The 18,769-nt window shown below is 50.1% G+C and overlaps 1 protein-coding gene across 2 annotated transcripts; it reads right to left on the bottom strand.

Moving 5' to 3' along the window:
• Positions 1 to 1,225: 1,225 nt before the first annotated feature.
• PGD (phosphogluconate dehydrogenase) lies at positions 1,226 to 18,407 on the bottom strand. Of its 2 annotated transcripts, XM_021684027.2 has the most exons (13): positions 18,297 to 18,407; positions 17,612 to 17,687; positions 16,680 to 16,859; positions 13,809 to 13,874; positions 12,730 to 12,848; positions 10,597 to 10,666; positions 8,232 to 8,366; positions 6,121 to 6,310; positions 2,866 to 2,996; positions 2,550 to 2,683; positions 2,087 to 2,186; positions 1,830 to 1,952; positions 1,226 to 1,733 (listed from the first exon to the last, which is right to left on the bottom strand). In XM_021684027.2, the coding sequence occupies exons 1-13, from the start codon at positions 18,302 to 18,304 to the stop codon at positions 1,614 to 1,616; spliced, it is 1,452 nt and encodes a 483-aa protein (XP_021539702.1). In that variant the 5' UTR covers positions 18,305 to 18,407; the 3' UTR covers positions 1,226 to 1,613. The 2 variants fall into 2 exon arrangements, with proteins under 2 accessions (XP_021539702.1, XP_044770318.1); XM_044914383.1 differs by lacking the exon at positions 13,809 to 13,874.
• Between the last annotated feature and the right edge of the window lie 362 nt (positions 18,408 to 18,769).

Below are 18,769 nucleotides of genomic sequence, written 5' to 3'. Positions count from 1 at the left end.
TGGCTCAGTTGGTGAAGCGTCTGCCTTCGGCTCAGGTCATGATCCCAGGGTCCTGGGATCGAGTCCCAGGTCGGGCTCCTTGCCCAGCGGGGAGCCTGCTTCTCCCTCTGCCGCTCCCCCTGTTTGTGTGTGCACGCACGCTGACAAATAAAATCTTTAAAAGAAAAAAAAAGAACCGGGGCGCCTGGGTGGCTCAGTTGGTTAAGCAACTGCCTGCGGCTCAGGTCATGATCCTGGAGTCCCGGGATCGAGTCCCGCATCGGGCTCCCTGCTCGGCAGGGAGTCTGCTTCTCCCTCTGACCCTTCTCCCTCTCATGCTCTCTGTCTCTCATTCTCTCTGTCTCAAATAAATAAATAAAACCTTTAAAAAAAAAAAAAGAACCCTGTCAGGAACAGTGACTCAGCACCTCTCAGATTTGATGGTGGGGGCAGGGAGGGCTGACAGAGCCGTGTCTAGCAAAGTACTTACATCCACGCTGAGAGCTTCAAAAGCTGAACATTTAACGAAAAGGATCGCCTCCCATGTCAGCTCTGTGAGCCCCTGCACTTTTTGGAAAGAGGTCAGGGGTCAGATTACACACCAGCTGTCAAAACAAGGAAGTCCTTTGCTCTATTCTAGGATACTCTCAAGACTCTGTAAAGCATTCCAGAGAAATCTTCTGGAGTTAAACTGCTGGAATAAAACAATTACACTGGCGCCAGGCCATATAACACTATCAGCAAGTGTGCTAGCAGGACTTTGGTTCTTGACTAAGATAAAGTGAACAGGCCCCATTCAAGGAGTAGGCTTAGGTTGCTAAAATTCCCACCCCAAACCCATGCGCCTGGCTTAGGGACAAACAGAAATAGGTGGGCACACTGAGGCCCCCGTGTCGTTTAAATGTCATTCCCTAACACGTGTAGTATGAAGTGTGACACACAAAAGGCATGAAGACTTATCAGTGAACACCCGCAGACCCAGCGCCCAACCTGAGAAAACATTCGGGTCCCCTGTGTCGCCTCCTCGTCTTTCCTCGCACAGTTAACCAGGATCCTAACTTTGGTGTGTTTCTTATATTGTTCTGGAGTCTTTTTTTAAAGAAAACAGAGGAAAAAGTGAACACGGCTGGAAGGAAACAGGCTCCAATGTGATGAAACCAGCCGCCAGCCTCCCTGCCAGTGGTGAGAACGGCTCAGTGTGGCCGAGGGCAGAATACTGAAGAGTCTGGAGAAAAAGCATCCGTAGAATGTACCTTTTATTAAGTAGAGAAAAATGGGAAATCTACGTGATACAGAGTTTCCAGTTTGAGCAAAGTCCACAGAAGCCCTTCCGATTCCCGCGAGCCTCTAGCAGGGGGAACCGCTGCCCCTCAGCACAGGGACGCGTGGGAAATGGCTTCTGGGAGCTGATCACGCACGCACGCACGTGCTCGGCTCCAAGAGGCTGGGGCAGAGGGCATGGTGCTGCTCACGGAGCTTCTTTGCACGTACACTCACGTGACTTTTTCAGGAGTCTCTTATGAGACTTTATTTTAAAAGGTCTGAGCAGAGAGGAGGGCGGAGGGCTGTGTAAGCAGTGTCGGTGGCCAGTGGAATGTTCCAGTCTGGGGAATCGCGGCAGTTGACCGGTCTGATCAGGCATTGTATGAAGAGGACGACACGCTGCCACCATGGCCCGTCCAGTTAGTGTGGATAAACTGCCCGGGTTTGGCTAAGAGTTCGTAAGTGTGAGCCCCAAAGTAATCCCGCTGAGCCTGAAACAAGAAGTCAGGTGGGTTGGGATGATATGCAGACAGGCCGCCATCAGGCAGCAGCCAGGTTAATGTTGACCACCTGCTCAGAAAGCTCACCTGGATGAGGTTGGCCGGTAGCATCTCATGTCTGTACCCGTCATAGAAGGACAGGGCCGTGGTGAAGCAGGGCATGGGGATGCCCGCCTGGACCCCGGTGCTCACTGCCCGCCGCCACGAGCCCTGCGGCAAAACAAGCCCACGACTAGGGGTCAGCCCCCCGAGAACTGCTTCCTTTCTAAGTGACAGAATTCCATGTGTACCGAGGCTGGGAAGTGAAAAACAAAATTCCCAGCAACCAGCTCTGGGGTACCTACCTGGCAGTTTTCAACAGCTGACTTAAAAAAGTCATCTAGTAGCAGATTCTGAAGTTGTGGGTTCCGATCAAATGCATCCTTTATCTTTCCTAGGAACACGCTGAAATGATCAAGAGGGAAGCAACCGTGACTCTTAACCTGAGCCCGCTGCACGCCCGACAGAAAGCAGCTGACACGTGTGCTAGTGACATAGAGTTACTCCTCATCCCCGAACGCCAGCGGTTCGCTCGGGGACAACATGGGGCCTGAGGCCCAAGAGGCAAGGCCAGAGGGCGTGATCGTTCTCACAGAGTACAGATGATCTAGTCAGACCAGGTAACTACAGGAAGAAAGTGGGACATGACCATCTGAACCAGTCTTGTCGCCAGCGCGGAGACCCACCGCGCCAGTCCCAGGGCAACTGTCCACATAGGCGCAGAGCCACCACTCTGACACAGTGGCTTGGCGTGTGCCCCGCACTCACCTCCTGATGATGCAGCCCCCTCTCCACATCAGGGCGATGCCACCATAGTTGAGGGTCCAGCCAAATTCCGTGGCCGCCTGTCTTAGCAGCATAAAGCCTTGTGCATACGAGATGATCTTGGAAGCATAGAGGGCCTAAAGAATGACGGACCCACCAGAGCTAGAGTTAGCCACCTCCTCCCCGTCAGCAGTGCGGGTCCTGGCAGGGCCAGTGGTAACAGGACAGGGCTCTGCTGCCCCCATCTGGGCCTCCCACGTCCTCCCACCCCCACTGTCACCCGAGGCACCAACGACCACGGCCAGGGACTGGGCCCCACCTTCCGAATATCCTCCAGGAATGCTTTCTTATCACCTTCAAACTGGATCTTTTGGGGGCCCTTCAGCTTTTTGCTAGCCTGAATCCTCTCGTCCTTCAGAGATGATAAGCATCGAGCAAAAACTGCTTCTCCTGCGTAGGGGAAGGAATAACATTACCAAAGTTCACTCATAAAACCGAAGGGACGAGAGTACACATAAGCCGGAAAGAATGAGGAAAATTAGAAAAGGAGCTGATTTCCAATTGCAGAAAGAGCGGAAGTTTCAACCTTAGGCCACAAAATTTAACCTGGCTCAGAAAGAGTTTTGAACTTATAAAAAGCTCTAGACAGTTAACTTGATAACTAAAACTCCAAACAAGTCAATCTTCCAACTAAATGTAGGTATCAATCACAAAGATCAACATGAAATTCAAAAGAGGACTTCTGAGCGCCTGGCAGGCTCAGTCGGTGGAGCCTGCGACTCTTGATCTCGGGGTTATAAATTCGAGTCCCACATTGGGTGTGGAGATTACTTAAAAATAAAATCTTGAAAAAAATAAATAAAAGGGAGGAGTTCTAGGGGAAAAAACAAGGAAGTAAAAAACCACTTTTATTCAGAATTACTCTGTTGGTCCATATGTAAAATTTCAGTTTCACTTGAGAGGACTTTAATTTTTAAATGCTCACCAAAGACTCTCTTCTTTTTTTTTTTTTTTTTTTTTTAAGATTTTATTTATTTATTTGACAGAGAAAGAGCGAGAGAGGGAACACAAGCAAGGGGAGTGGGAGAGGGAGAAGCAGGCTTCCCGCGGAGCAGGAGCCCGATGCAGGTCTTGATCCCAGGACCCTGAGATCATGACCGGAGCCGGAGGCAGATGCTTAACGACTGAGCCACCCAGGCGCCCTGAAAGACTCTCTTCTTTAGAAGCACTCACTACCCCTTGAAAACTAGTTAACATCAGGCAGCCTTCTAATTCAGCTAGATGCTCAACTATGGTGGCATTGCCTTGATGTGGGGATTGTCTGCAACAGCTAGTACATTGAGAAATAACAGACTCGCCCCTCAAAAAACTCCATTTTCTTTTTTTTCTTAAGATTTTATTTATTTGACAGAGAGAGACAGTGAGAGAGGGAACACAAGCAGGGGGAGTGGGAGAGGGCGAAGCAGGCTTCCCGTGGAGCAGAGAGCCCGATGCGGGGCTCGATCCCAGGATCCTGGGATCATGACCTGAGCCGAAGGCAGAGCCTTCTGACTGAGCCACCCAAGCGCCCCAAAAACTCCATTTTCTAATTATTAAAATTTAGTTTCCAACACGTCCTTGATCACCATAATTTTGTTTCATTTGAATAAACATTTCAGTATGGTATTTTAATATCAAGACATTTAGCATCTTCAAAAATTAGCCCTTCAAAAAGACAACTTGCTCAACTGACACTTTATATACTTAGAATAAATTACTCTAGGGGCGCCTGAGTGGCTCAGTCATTGAGCGTCTGCCTTCGGCTCAGGTCATGATCTCAGGGTCCTGGGATCGAGCCCCGCATCGGGCTCCCTGCTCTGCAGGAAGCCCGCTTCTCCCTCTCCCACTCCCCCTGCTTGTGTTCCCTCTGTGTCTCTCTCTGTCAAATAAATAAATAAAATCTTTAAAAAAAAAAAAAAAGAATAAACTACTCTTAACTAATCCTCCCTCCACAGACTGGAGTAAAGCCTCTGGCCATTCACTTGACAGGCAGCCCAAACTGGGAACACAAGCCGGCTCGGTGGCCACGCCCCGCCCTGCCTCGCACGTCCTGCACGCGCAGGTGCACCGGGCGCTGGGGGCGGAAGCGATGGTGTAACAGCGGGCGCACGGAGGCCGTGTTACCCAAGGGTCCGCTCCAAGACTTCCTTCCCCGTTAGTTCAACAAACACGAAGGGCACCCACCCAGGGCTGAAGCCTGGCCCACCTCGGGCGGGGAGAAGGGCGCACGAGAGAGCAGGGCTCTCTTTGAACCTACTCTGCTCTTCCACCGCCGTGCCCTCGCCGCTCCGAGCTGGCTGAGCAGCCCGCTTCTCCTCGCGTGCCTCCCGGCACGGCCACTGGCGGCAGGGAGCCTAATTCATAGGAAACGAAAAGGACGGAGCGGGCTAGGGCGGCGGAGCAGACAGGAAAATCTGTTTTACTGGAGGGGCGCCCTCCTGCCAGGAGCAAAGATGAGCCTTTCCCTCGGCAAGCTGGGCACCTTGACTGTCCGTTCTCAATCCTGCCAGAAGTGTACCCAGTTTACTCTTAAAGGACCAGCTTGTTTTATGAATCCTATTATTATTTGTTCTCTGTTTATTTCTGCTTTCTGTGATTTCCTTCGCCCTGTATCTTCTCGAGTTTGATGCTCAGCTCACTGCTCTAAAACAACATGCGAGAGAAGGACACACACCAGCGGTCAGGATAGTGGCTTTCTTCTAAACGAAGAACGAAGGAAGAGAATATTAAAGGACCTGAAATGTATAGGTACTATTTTATTTTTAAAATATCTGGGGGAGGGGCACCTGGGTGGCTCAGTTGGTTAATCGACTGCCTTCGGCTCAGGTCATGATCCTGGAGTCCCGGGATCGAGTCCCGCATCGGGCTCCCTGCTCAGGGGGGAGTCTTGCTTCTCCCTCTGACCTCCCCCCTCTCATGCTCTATCTCATTCTCTCTCTCAAATAAATAAATAAAATCTTTTAAAAAAAATATCTGGGGGAAGGGCGCCTGGCTGGCTCAGTAGGAAGAGCATGTGACTCCCGATCCCAGAGTCATGAGTTCAAGCCCCATGTTGGGTGTAGAGATTACTTATAAATAAATAACCTTTAAATAAAATTAAAAATAAATAAAATACCGGGGGGGGAACCTAATCAAAATATTAACAATAAATGCTGAGGACGTTAAGCTTATGTCGTTCGGTGAACTTCCGTATGAAAAATTTCGTTACCATGATCTTCCCCATTGGAAAGTCATGGAAGTCACTGAACACAGTTCAATCCTAAGACAGAAGCTACCCCGAAGGTCGAACTAGAGAAGAGAGCCAGGAACTCCCAAACGCATCTCAAAGACCGTATGACTGAGAGAAGGTCATCAGGAAGAGATTCGAGAGTGTCAGCCTCTCACACGGGAGGAGCAGAAAGCACTGACCGCTGACAAGGGTTGCAGACGTTTCCCGAAAACCCGGTCCTTAGTGGCCAGTCTACCCCAACATCCCAGAAGGACAACAAGGGCGCACCAGTGAGGCCAGGGGCCTCGGCTGGAAGCCGCACGTTACCGATGAGGGTGACGGGAACGCCGTACTCCAGGGCTGAGATGGCAGTCCACTTCCCTGTGCCCTTCTGCCCCGCGCTGTCCCTGATCTTCGGCAGCAGGTGTTTGCCGTCGCTGTCTTGGAACTTGAGAATATTGGCCGTGATTTCAATGAGGAATGAGTCGAGCTCTGTCTTATTCCATTCCTCAAACGCCTAGTGCAGGACGTGAGAGGAAAGAGCGTGAGAGAAAGCAGGCCTACACACAAGCCCCCTTCCCTGCGAAGAGGGACCGGCGCTCACGACTTGCCCCGCCGTCCACACTAACAGGCTCCACGTACAGGTCTGAGCCCTGCTCCCCCCAAGTTGAGTTTTCTGCTCACCACGAGTCAGCTGTATTTGATGTGAGCCTGGTTATGCTGACTGATGACCAGCACGGCTCTCCCCTCAGAGCCAGGCGCTCCTCACCTCACACCATCGCCTCCTCGGAGGCCTTCCCTGCTCACCGGACCTACTCCTTACACCCGTTTCCTCTCCTTCGGAACAGTTACCCCCACCTAGTTTTACACCAGCTGGGGGGTTACTATCGTGTCTTCCCATCTCCGTGTGGGCAGGGACTTCGGTTTTTTTCACTTTTACATCCCCAACATCTAGAACAGTTCCTGGCATACAGAGCAGCACTTGTATATATAAATACGTTAAGTTTTAAGTAAATCAATTACATGTGAACACACAAAAAGAAAAGCACTGTTTCTATGAAAATAAAAAACTTTTGGAAAGAAGAGTAAAGGCAAGTCAATGAAACCAAGTGGGGATGACACGTTTAAAAGTTAGGAGGAGGGGCGCCCAGGGGCCTCGGTCAGTGGAGGCTGCAGCTCTTGATCTCGGGGTTGTCAGTTCAAGCCCCACATTGGGTGTAGGGATTACTAAAAAAATAATAAACTTTTAAAAAAAAATTAGGAAAAACTGTAAAAAATCTGGAAGGATTCTGCAGTGTCACCTTGCAAGGAAGTGTCCCTAAATTATGTTCCCCTCGAAGTCCCTGGAAGTGGAAATTTGAGATGATGAGAAAGATACCTATGATGCCGGCCAGCAGAGCTGCACTTCGAGGAAAGGACTGGACTGGTGATGGATGTGCCTCCCTCCATTTTCAGTGAAAATAAGTGTTTACCTAGGAACGATGCTGAAGTCTTTAGAGAAGAGAGTACTGGTGTTTACCTCAAAATGTATTTTTAGAAGATCAAACTGATAGAGGGATGGGCGGACATTCAATAAAGCAAGTTAGTAAAATGCTAGTAGGCGAACATGGGGGGTGTGCATACAAGTGTTCACCACCAAAGTTGTTCAACTTTGCTGTGTGTTTGAACATCGGGTTCATAATAAAACGCTGGGGGGAATGTTTATGTTTCCCCCACTTTGACTTTTTTTTTTTTAAAGATTTTATTTACTTGACAGAGAGAGAGACAGCAGGAGCAGGGTCAAAGGGAGAGGAAACAGACTCCCCGCAGAGCAGGGAGCCAGACGCGGGGCTCGATCCCAGGACCCTGGGACCATGACCTGAGCCGAAGGCAGACGCTTAACGACTGAGCCACCCAGGCACCCCTCCCCCACTTTGACTAACTTTTGATTAACTGTCAAACAGCCAGTCCCAACCTGACCAGGAAAGCAAGCTTCCATCCTGCCTCTCCTATGGGACAATGGGGGGACCAACTGAGGTAATGACCATAAAAGGACACAGGCCTGACACATGAAGGGTCACTAAATGGTGGTAATGATCACCGCCAAGATTTTCGGGGGACTTTTGGCTCAGCGGCTAGCTATCCTATCGTACAGCTTTCCCTTAAATCAGGCTGAGTCCATCCTTTTTTTTTTACTTGAGAGAGAGAGCACAAGCGGGGGAGAGGGAGAAGCAGGCTGCCCGCTGAGCAGGGAGCCTGACGCTTAACTCAAATCATGACCTGAGCCAAAGGCAGACGCTTCACCGACTGAGGCACCCAGGCGCCCCTGGGCTGAGTCCATCCTGCCACCAGCATGACCACAGGAAGGAGGCGGAGGAAGGCTTTACTGTTGCTAGCAAATCCCTCTCATCTGAGCAGCAGTCGCCTGCTGTAGCCCGGAGACAGGGCCCGGCACTCACCTTTGCCATCTCGTCATGCCCCATGCCCAGCACATCCTTCATCAGGTGGTAAGCCTCACAGATGAGCTGCATATCCCCATACTCGATCCCATTGTGCACCATCTTCACAAAGTGTCCTGCTCCTTCATCCCCCACCTGTCAGGGCGACGAGCACCAGGAGGCCTTCAGAGGCAGGTAATAACCCAGAAAAGCCCGCATCAAATTCTTTGGGGAGGCTCCCTCCCCATACAAAAAATAACAAATAGGGAGCAAATATCTGTAGTATTTTTAAAATTAAGCGTCACTACATAACAATTCAATACAAGCTTCAATCCAGTCCAGTGTTCCTTCAAACTCACTCTGAATTCGTTCCTTTCAAGATTTTTCCAAGCCTCCCATTCACTGTAAGCACCCACAGCTCATCGGCCTGCAATTCCCACCCTCCCTTGTTATGAAGGGCCCCTCGCTCCCAGCCCTGCCCACAAGTGAAAGACCTCCTCTTCCCGAGGTCACCGTTCTCCTAGCCATTGGGGGTTACAGCAAGTTGGCTAATTAAATCACTGGCACTGTTAAGTATATAACTGTGTTGTAGTTGTTTCCAATGGCTACCAAGGGGTAAAATGACCTTAGATCCCAGGTCTGGCCCTCAACCTGGTAAGCCCAGAAATGTGTTCTTGCCAGTGTCTCACCATTGACGAGACACGGATTTACAGTAAAGCTGGCAAGATGTATACAGGCAGAATACCAGTTTGTGAATTTAGGGTAAAAAACCTAACTACGGATTTTAGTGGCTGCAAGTGTTAGTCCCCACGGCACATTCTGTCCCTACAGACGAGCTGTGTAGGAAACCAAATCATCGAGAATTGCTCAGTGGGCCAGGAATCAGAACAAAAAGGGAGTTTCGGGGTCAAAGATTCAGGGGCAACGGGCTCTGCAGTCAGGCGCATCCATCTCCACAACAGGCATCTACCTGCGCGGTGGACCCGAGGTCGCTTGACCTGAGCGGTCTCTGCTCTGTCACCGCCGGGATCCATACAACTGACCTTTACATCCGAGACTCCCGCCGTCTGAGTTTCCACTGCTGACGTGCCCCTTCTGATTCTGACACCTTCTTTGGCTGCTAAGTAACATGGCTAATAACATCGTACTTCACCCCATCCCTCCTGTAACTTCAAGAATGAACTCAGGACTGCCTGCTTTTAGTATCTATACCAGTTTTCTCAATAGCCTGAGAGTAAGTCTAAGGCTAAAGAACGTCAAGCTCCGACTCAGTCAAGACACAGCAGGGCCAGTACTGGTTTTTCTTCATGATTCTGTGTCTACAAGAAACGTGTCTACAAAGGAGTGACTGTGGCTGTCCTTTTACTGTCGTAATCGACTGTCGTGGCCTGAAAGTTCCTTGCCCCGTCCATACTAATGAGAAAATCCTCAGCCCCCCAAATCCAGCCCAGCCTCTCCACCCTAAGCAGACTTTGCCTGACTCGGGGACCGCTGGTTAAGATGTACAGACCGGCATCGGGGGCTACAGCTGCCGTCAGCGGGCGGGGTCAGGCCCCCCCCTTCCTCGTCCGCCTCAGGCCCCCTTCCATCTCTGCCTTTTACCTCCCTCATACGAAATAAAGCTAATAAAGGGGATTAGGAGCTAAAGAGACCTCGGAGACCACCCAGCCCACCCCTCATATTTTACGGACAAGAACACTTTCCTGACTGACTCGATAATGTCCCACAGTGAATGTGAGAGCCGGAATTACAGGTCAGGTCTCTCAGCCTAGTGCTTTGCCCACCCACGGCATGGACTGGGGCTGCAGGAGGGATAAAACTGATTTTGGTAGCAACACCAAATGCAGGAAGGGAGGCGTATAGGAATGAGCCTAGGCCTCCCTCCCGTTTCGTGAAGGCGAAAGGCCGTATGTCGCATACTCTGTTCAAGCACAGAATACCTGCGTCCCAAGCTACAGGAAAGAGATTTTCCACAGCCGTGGCCAGGACATCTGACAGCACCAGGCCTTCAATCCTGCTCCTTCCATGCAGGCAGACGGAGCCCACCTTTCATTCTGACATTTTCTTCATTTTCATGAAGTCACACGGCTAATAAAACAAGTCTCGCTTCACCTCATCCTTGCTGTGCCTTCTTAAGAAATCCAACTTTTAGATGAATTGAGGAGGGCTGTTTTTAATACCAACCTCAAGGCTCTGAAATATTCAGTTAGGAGGCAAGGACACGTAAAACAGGCATGCATCCTAGGCCTCAGCTGCGCTAGCGACTTCAAGATTGAGAAGCTTATCACAAAACTAACTACTGCCACCAAGGTGGTCCTGGCTCTGTGCACTTTGTCATGTCTGTGCCCGTGTTACCAGCTGGCTTGAAAGAGGGGCCAGAACTTGCCCAGTCACAGCAGGGTTCCCCCGTCCCGACTTTCGCAGCGATGCCTTGGAAGATTGTCTTGATGTGGGGCCTGTGGGAAGGAACCATGTAGTTTAGCTGCTGAAAAGAGGGACTGAGATCTCAGTTAAATACTCAAGGACCTCCCCCCAATCTTTTTCTTTCGAATGGGAGGTGGACGTGCCAAGTCCACGTGGAAAAAGTAATGAATGTTCCAAGTCCACGTGGTAAGCCCCACAGAGGCTGCAGACTACCTGGTTGGAGAAGACAGAAAGGCCAGCCGGAAGCATCCAAGCACCAGGAGAAATCTCTTTTGCACTATAAAGGAGCTGTGATGCCAAACAGCAAGCAACAAGAAGTTCCCGTGCAGACGCCTGTTACCGGTCTGGGTGCACGTTATCAGGCCCAGCAGGACTCCGCACGCGCAGACCCGAGCCGGAGTTCCCAGAGCAGCATTCTTCGTTAGTGCAGTTGTTCCTCACCCCTCCCACTGCCCCGCTAGGAGGATCTGTGAACTCACAAGGCTTTCTGCTTATGTTCTCCTCACTACTGACCAATAAAGGCTTCTTCACAAGAAGTTTTTGGTAAAGACACAGGGCTGCCAGGGTTGCAAAGTCAACGCTCAGGATGAGAGCTAAGACAGCTACACATTAAGCTTTAGAACTTCACTGAACTCGTGCTGAGCATTTCAGGTAACGGCACCACTCCTACTTTTGTTGGGGCTCGATCTCACCACCCTGAGACCGTGACCTGAGCCAAAATCAAGAGTTGGACACTTAACCAACTGAGCCACCCAGGTGACCCCATTTTAAACACTATATTAACCATCATTCCTATTACTTTTAGCAAACAATTTGAATGAGTCTTATATATGCTTAAGTTTGCCAGACCGGTCTGAGAATGAGTCAATGAGCAATTGGAGCATCTCTGCATTATCAAATATTTTCATGTGTATCGTCTGTATGTCTAGCCCAAGATAAATGTTTATGAACTACTGAGAAGCAGGAAGGCCTCTATCTACTTCTAGATTTCACAAACTGCAGGGGCGCCTGGGTGGCTCAGTGGGTTAAGCATCCGACGCTTGATGTCCGCTCAGGTCATGATTTCAGAGTCGAGGAGATTAAGCCCCATGCTGGGCTCCACACTCAACGGGGAGTCTGCTTATGATTCTCTCTCTCCTCTCCCTCTGCCTCTCCCCCTGCTGACACACGCTCTCTCCTCTCTCTCAAATAAATAAATATATAAAATCTTTAGATTTCACGTACTGCAGAAAATCCCCGAACTTCCTCATCAGAGAGGTAATTTAAAGAATAACCTTCCCCAGGACCCTGCACCTCTGGGAATTAGGTTTGATCACTCCTTACTTCAACTCCTAATATAACTCTAGCGTATTGGAAATCAAACTCATTTAGGAAAGAATGGTACCTTTCCCGTCTCCCTCAAAAGGATCCCTCCTTTTCTGTTTCTTTCTCTTCCGCTTACCCACCTCCCTCTGTCTGGCTCACCTCTCTGCAATCTCAGCAGCGGGTTTCCCTCAGTCTTCGTCAGGCATGGTTATCACTTGCACCTTTTCATTTTGATTCTCTGTCCCGCTCACCCCCCACCCTTATGCCTTATGCACCCCACCCCTGCTCTTACATCCCCGCCACACCCTCCCCTCTATGACCAGCATTTCCTCTTACGTACAGCACAGTGCACAGTGTAAAACCTGTTTTATCCCCAAGTAGATACAAAACTTCCACCTTACTCTCCCAGGGACAAAACAGGCCCCGTCAGATTTTTCCATTACTCACGATTATTAAATAAAGTTATTTGAGGACTGTCCATCACTTAGAGAGGCAGACTTTACTTCTAAGTCCAGACAGTGCCCAGGACATTATTCGAACGGCTTCCTTAAAGCCCCTGAACTCAGTAAGCCTGTTTAGAGCTTCCAGTATCAGTCTTGGAGGGAATAACAGAGGAGGCAAAGAGAATATGCACATACATGATATCAAAGCAGCAAAATGTAGAGACAAAAGAAGTGTTTCCAGCATCTCCACCACTCGGGCCACAGAGACCAGCGCTGCCCACAGCTCACTCCCCTCACCGCTCAGGCTCCCTTGTGCTGAAGTGAGGGGTGGCACCTCGGATACCCACCAGGCTTGTTTGTCCCCTCCTGGCATAAGTGAGGGGCCATACCGGGCCCCCTCCTCTCCACCACTGACTCCGCTCCCCACAAACAGGATGCCCTTGGCCTTGAGGTCGCGACATCGTCTCTGTATGAGAGAAAAATAATTTTGTTATGCTTGCATAAGACAGTTTCTCCCGATGAATGAGAAGAGGTATAAGACTGGTCATGAACTGACCCCAGGATCCAAGAATAACCTGATCATTCAAGCAATTGTATCCCAGGGCACCTGGCTGGCTCAGTGGTAGAGCATGCAACTTTAATCTCAGGGTCATGAGTTCAAACCCCACGTTGGGTGTGGAGCCTACTAATAAAAAATAAATAGAAATAAACAGTTTTAAAAAGAAATTTAATTCCCTCAGTTTGGGAGTTAAGAAAAAAAAAAAAAAATCCAGGGAGCCTGGCTGGCTCAGTCAGTAAAGCATGTGACTCTTGATCTTGGGGTTGTGAGTTTGAGCCCCATGCTGGGTATAAAAATTACTTAAAAAAAAAAAAAAAAAAAAAATCCATGAAAGTTTAAAATAGCTACCCTTCCCCCAAAGGGAAACAATAAATAAAGCCAAACATACAATCTCATTTTCCTGGAAGATCTAGTACCATAAGACTCCATTAAGAGTTGGTGGGTTTGGGCGAGGGCGGGGGGGGGTTGATTTTTAAGAGTTGGTTTCATATGAGTATGACCTCCTGCCACTCAGCACTTGAGACGGTACAGGGTCTTCTTTCAGCCCACAAGGCCAGTAAAGCCGTGGTTCTCAACCACATTGTTCACTGACGGGTCATGGGCTGCTGGCGGAGGAGGGAAGAGCTAAGCACAAACCGTCAGCCTGCGGTATTTAAGCAGAAGTCCTCCGTCTGAGTTACAGGTATGACTGAGAAGACCTCAGGTACGTCGCAGCAGAAACAGAGGCTGAGGACTGCAGTGTCCGCTCCAAGCTCTAGTATCAGCACTGCAGAAGGACGGTCCACTCTTTTATGATGTGTGCAATGCTGGTACTTTTTTCTAGAATGTTCTCAGAACCAGGAAGAATTTAGCCTGAAGAATACTTACTGTGGTGTCCCTGTATTCAGAATTTCCTCCATCGATGATGATGTCGCCAGTGTCCAACAATGGTACCTGTAACCAGACGCTAGCATGAAGGTGGGCCAAAGAAATGAGAGACAAAATAGAACGTACCTTGACCAATTAAAACAAACAAGAATTTAACCCGAATAAGCCCAATCTAAAAGCACACGTTACCTAATTTTCAGTAATCCTCCCTGTGGCTAGAGCTGGGGCCTACGTGCGAGGTTAGGGCTCGCAACCCAGTTGGAACTCTCTGCAACGAAGATCGTTCTCTTTAAGATTTTACAACAACCGATATTATGCAGCCATCAAAAGGAATGAGATCTTGCCATTTGCAACGACGTGGATGGAACTGGAGGGTATTATGTTGAGCGAAATAAGTCAAACAGAGAAAGACATGTATCATATGACCTCACTGATATGAGGAATTCTTAATCTCAGGAAACAAACTGAGGGTTGCTGGAGTGGGGGGTGGGGTGGGAGGGATGGGGTCGCTGGGTGATAAGACACTGGGGAGGGTATGTGCTCTGGTAAGCGCTGTGAATTGTGCAAGACTGTTGAATCTCAGATCTGTACTTCTGAAACAAATAATGCAATATATGTTAAGAAAAAAAAAAAGAAGAAGAAGAAGAAGGTAGTAAGAGGGGAAGAATGAAGGGGGGGAAATTGGAGGGGTAGACGAACCATGAGAGACGATGGACTCTGAGAAACAAACTGAGGGTTCTAGAGGGGAGGGGGGTGGGAGGTTGGGTTAGCCTGGTGATGGGTATTGAGGAGGGCACGTTCTGCATGGAGCACTGGGTGTTATGCACAAACAATGAATCATGGAACACTACATCTAAAACTAATGATGTAATGTATGGGGATTAACATAAGAATAAAAAAATTAAAAAAAAAAAAGATTTTACAACAACTGGGGTGCCTGGGTGGGTCAGTCGTTAAGCGTCTGCCTTCGGCTCAGGTCATGATCCCAGGGTCCTGGGATCGAGCCCCGCATCGGGCTTCCTGCTCGGCGGAAAGCCTGCTTCTCCCTCCCCCACTCCCCCTGCTTGTGTTCCCTCTGTCGCCGTGTCTCTCTCTGTCAAATAAATAAATAAAATCTAAAAAAAAAAAGATTTTACAACAACCAAAACCCACTTGAAAAATTTTGTATTTCTACTGTGTGCCACCGGATGCTTTACAGTCGCAAACCCTGGGAACGGGACTCATTCTAAAGGATCCCATCACTTCCTATAAAATCTGCCCAGAACAGGGCGGGGGTCTGGTAAGTGGCCATCAGCCGGTTTGGTGCCTGACTCAATGCTGTCATCAGCCCTGCCTGAAGCTGGCAGGAGACCAGGCCTCGAACAAGCGCATCTTCCTACGGTGCACAACGAGGCTGGCTTTATCAGTTACTCTTCAGTCTCCCCGCCCAAGGATCCAGTGAACATGACTTCATATTTTCTTATGCTGAAGAATAAGCTACCACCTTCCAGGCCATTCTGTCTATAGCTAATCGTGACCAGCTTAGCATCTCGCTACACAAAAAGCTTGGTATGTCCTTTCCTTATCACAGTGTTCTTCTTTTCTAGGTCATTTTTTTCTTTAAATGGCAGCACACTGGTTACAAACTCCTCTCCCCGCAGAGCCACCCCCACTGTTAACAGGACTCCCGTAGAAAAGGAATGTTCATCCCTTGCCTTTGTTTATTGTCACTACATTCTCACAGCGAAACTGTTTCTTCCCATCAGCTAATGCCCTGGTTTTTCCAGAGCTGTTACTGAGAATGGTTTTGAGTATCTTCATAAGTTATTTCCACACATGTTCCCCTTTGACCGTATGCTGTGTGTGGTTTTGTGGGTTTTGTTGGAAGGAAAAGCACCCAAGGCTGCAGGGCACTGGCTGCGAGCTTGTCTCCACTGACCCTCTGACTGTCGGTGAGGTGTGCTCAGGGACCCCAGAAACCACTCACAGCAACAGTGCTTCACCCCAACGTTGCTGGCCACGCTCCCTGGGGAAGAACATGTTGTCGCTATTGGCTCCTCCTCTCCCACCGCCGTCTCAGTGGGAGAGTGGCCATCAGCCCCCCCTGTGAGGGGACAGCCTGGCGGAGACCACACGGAGTAAGGAGTGAGCCCACCACCCCCCAGCCCTGGGGCCGTGGGGGAAAGCCTAAAGGCCGGGTCAGACTAAGATGTGTTAAAGAACCAGAATGAGCCCCGACACAAAGCACCTGCCCTTCAGCTGATGCTCAGGGTCAGAGTGCAGCAAAGGCCCTAGCAAGGCCACTGCAGCCCAAACACATATGTTTTCTCTTCCAAAATATATATATACTTGCTAGAGACAACAAATCATTCAGAAAGTACCCAGCATGTAATCCTAAGATTCCCTAATGGGATCTCATCATTTATATTAAATTATACAACGATTTACATACTGTTACTTTATACAAACGCTGAAAAAAATAAAATCTACTTCTAAATTTGGACACTACGGTTTATTAGTGAATAGCACTAGACATGCATAATGCACAACCAAAACAGTAAGTTTTTTTTGAATCTCAAAGACAGAGACCGAGATTACTACGGTTTCTCTTCCTACTATTAATGAATTCCAATTGAAATGTCTCTTGGAGTCCCAGAATTTCACATATATGGAATTATTACCACCTGAGGATATGTTGTGACTTAATTAGTGCCAATCAAGTTAACCAACACTGAGACATTGAAGCACTGTTTTGTCTGAACTCAACAGTTCACATCCAGACACTGAAGAGAAAAAAAAAATCTCTTAAGAAGAAAACTGGTGAAATAGCTGAAGGATTGAAGGAGAAAAGCTGCCCCCACCAGCAGCAGCCGGGAGCAGACCTAGCCTCACCAATTTGTCAATGAAATCATCAACAGCTTGACCAGCCTTCACGAGCAATATGATCCGTCGTGGCTTCTTCAGCTTGGAGACCATCTCCTCCAAGGAGTGAGCACCAACCACTTTGGTTCCCTTTGCCTCATTGGCCAAGAAATCATCAACTTTGGAGACTGTCCTATTGAAAGCACAAACCTAGAAGGACAAAAGGTCTGATTAGGAGATCCAGAACACAGAAGACCTTCAGACCCTAGATTAAGTGGCAGTGAAATTTCTACTCAGCTGCCTGAGGCAAATCAGGCTGGAGTCTGTCACTAGCCGATTGGGACTCAGACTCAAATCAAGGAACCAGCTGCTGCAAACTGTTTATCTTTTGTCACCGATATCGAAACAAGCTTAGTGTTTATACTATTTAAACTTTCACTCACCCCAGTTCTCTAACATTAAAGTTTGAGTTCTACGAACCCAGTGCGGATTTCTCCTCAAGATACGGGTAAGATGGAGCACCTGGGTGGCTCGGTCAGTTAAGTGTCTGCCTTTGGCTCAGGTCATGATCTTGGGGTCCTGGGATGGAGCCCTGTTGGGCTCCTTGCTCAGCAGGGAGTCTGCTTCTCCCTCTCCCTCTGCCCCTCACCCCTGGCTGGTGCTTTCTCTCTCCCTCTCTCTCAAATAAGTAAATAAAATTAAAAAAAAAAAAACCTAGATAAATTTATTCAGGCTGCAACCTTACAGATATATTTAGCAAGACTCTCCTTCAGAGAATGGTGGAGCTGCCCCTCCCCCCATGCGAACTGGTGCTTCCCCTTCCTTTGCAAAAACCTCATGAGCAGCAACAGGGATTATATCAAGAGAAGGAAGCTGCAGTTGTACAGGATCTTGGAAATCAACAGCGGGGCACCGAAGCACACCAAGAACCCACAAGAGAAGTGTGTGTCCTCCAGACTTACCACAAAGCCATGGTCATTCATGTTCAAAATTAAGTTCTGGCCCATGACAGCCAGTCCAATCAGTGCAATGTCAGCTCTAAAAGACCAGGAAAGGGAATAAAGAAAAATGTGTCAGTTCCACTTAATCCAACTTGGGGACCCAAGAGTGTCCTAGCTCTTGCTGTGAATAATTTGCCTTCCCTTTTCCTCTGTCCCCCTACTCCCTTTCACCCTTGAGAACCCAGGCATGCACCTCCCAGGCCCCTACAGACAGGCCACCCTGCACTCTGCCACTTCAAAGGACCTCAAGTTCTCTTGAGATCAACTAATCCTGCACGGAGGAGGGCATGCAATCTTTGCTGTGCTCCAGTCTACCCGGTAATGACCCATTGCGGGTGTCCTCGTCCCCCACACTGGGGAGAAGCCCCTGCAGGCACAGCCGCCGACGGGCCAGCCACTTCCCCGGCTCGAGCCCTGGCTTCCCTCGGCCATGCCGCTCCCCTCCCCGCCGAGCCCTTTCTGGGAACGGGGATCCGCCCGGCGCCGCCACGAGGGGCAGAGGGCCTGAGACTCTGAAGGTCCGGGGCTCCGGGCGCCACGAGGCCCGGCTCCCGCGGCCCCCGTGGTCAAGGCGACCTCAGGAGTAGTTCCGCCCTCCGCGCTGGGCCTCGGAAAGTTCCCCGGGCGTCCGCGGGCCGTCACTCACTGGGCCATGGCGGCGGCGGCGGCGGACTGGGTAGGAGCGGACGGAAGCGAAGAGCTGAGAGCGCGCGGCCCAGCTACTGAGGATGAGTGCGGCGCCCGCACGGGCCCTCAGACCCTGGCCGCGGCCTTCCGGCGCCGACCAATCGGAAGGAAGGGGCGGAGCTGTGCGGCTACACCATTGGCCCTCCCCGGCGCCTGTTAGACCACCTGAGGCAAACGGGCCCGCCCACCCCCGGAGCAGGCTCAGGAGAGCGCCGAGCACATCGATGGCAACGCCGAAGCAGGCGGGGCGGGGCGGGGCGGGGCCTCCTGGAACAGACCCAAGGGGGCTGGGCGTGCGGTTGGGGCTCTAGAACAGGTGGAGGAGGCCGGGCAGGGAGCAGGGGCACCCGGGACGGGCACGGGGGCCTGGGAAGGGCGCGGGCACAAGTGGAGGGGCGGAGGGGCGCCCGGAACAGGCACTGGGGGCCCGGC

The sequence above is a fragment of the Neomonachus schauinslandi genome, chromosome 4, assembly GCF_002201575.2.
Source record: "Neomonachus schauinslandi chromosome 4, ASM220157v2, whole genome shotgun sequence".
Classification (NCBI taxonomy): Eukaryota; Metazoa; Chordata; class Mammalia; order Carnivora; family Phocidae; genus Neomonachus; species Neomonachus schauinslandi.
The sequence above is the reverse complement of the archived record's forward strand: the minus strand, read 5'-3'. Positions and strand labels throughout refer to the sequence as shown.

Excerpts from the sequence above, each read along its gene's own strand:
- PGD (XM_021684027.2), bottom strand. Across the intron at positions 12,849-13,808 it reads CTGAATACAGGGACACCACA|AGACGATGTCGCGACCTCAA; the intron begins GTAAGTATTCTT and ends TCTCTCATACAG. Across the intron at positions 10,667-12,729 it reads GGAGGGGACAAACAAGCCTG|GCCCCACATCAAGACAATCT; the intron begins GTGGGTATCCGA and ends TCCTTCCCACAG.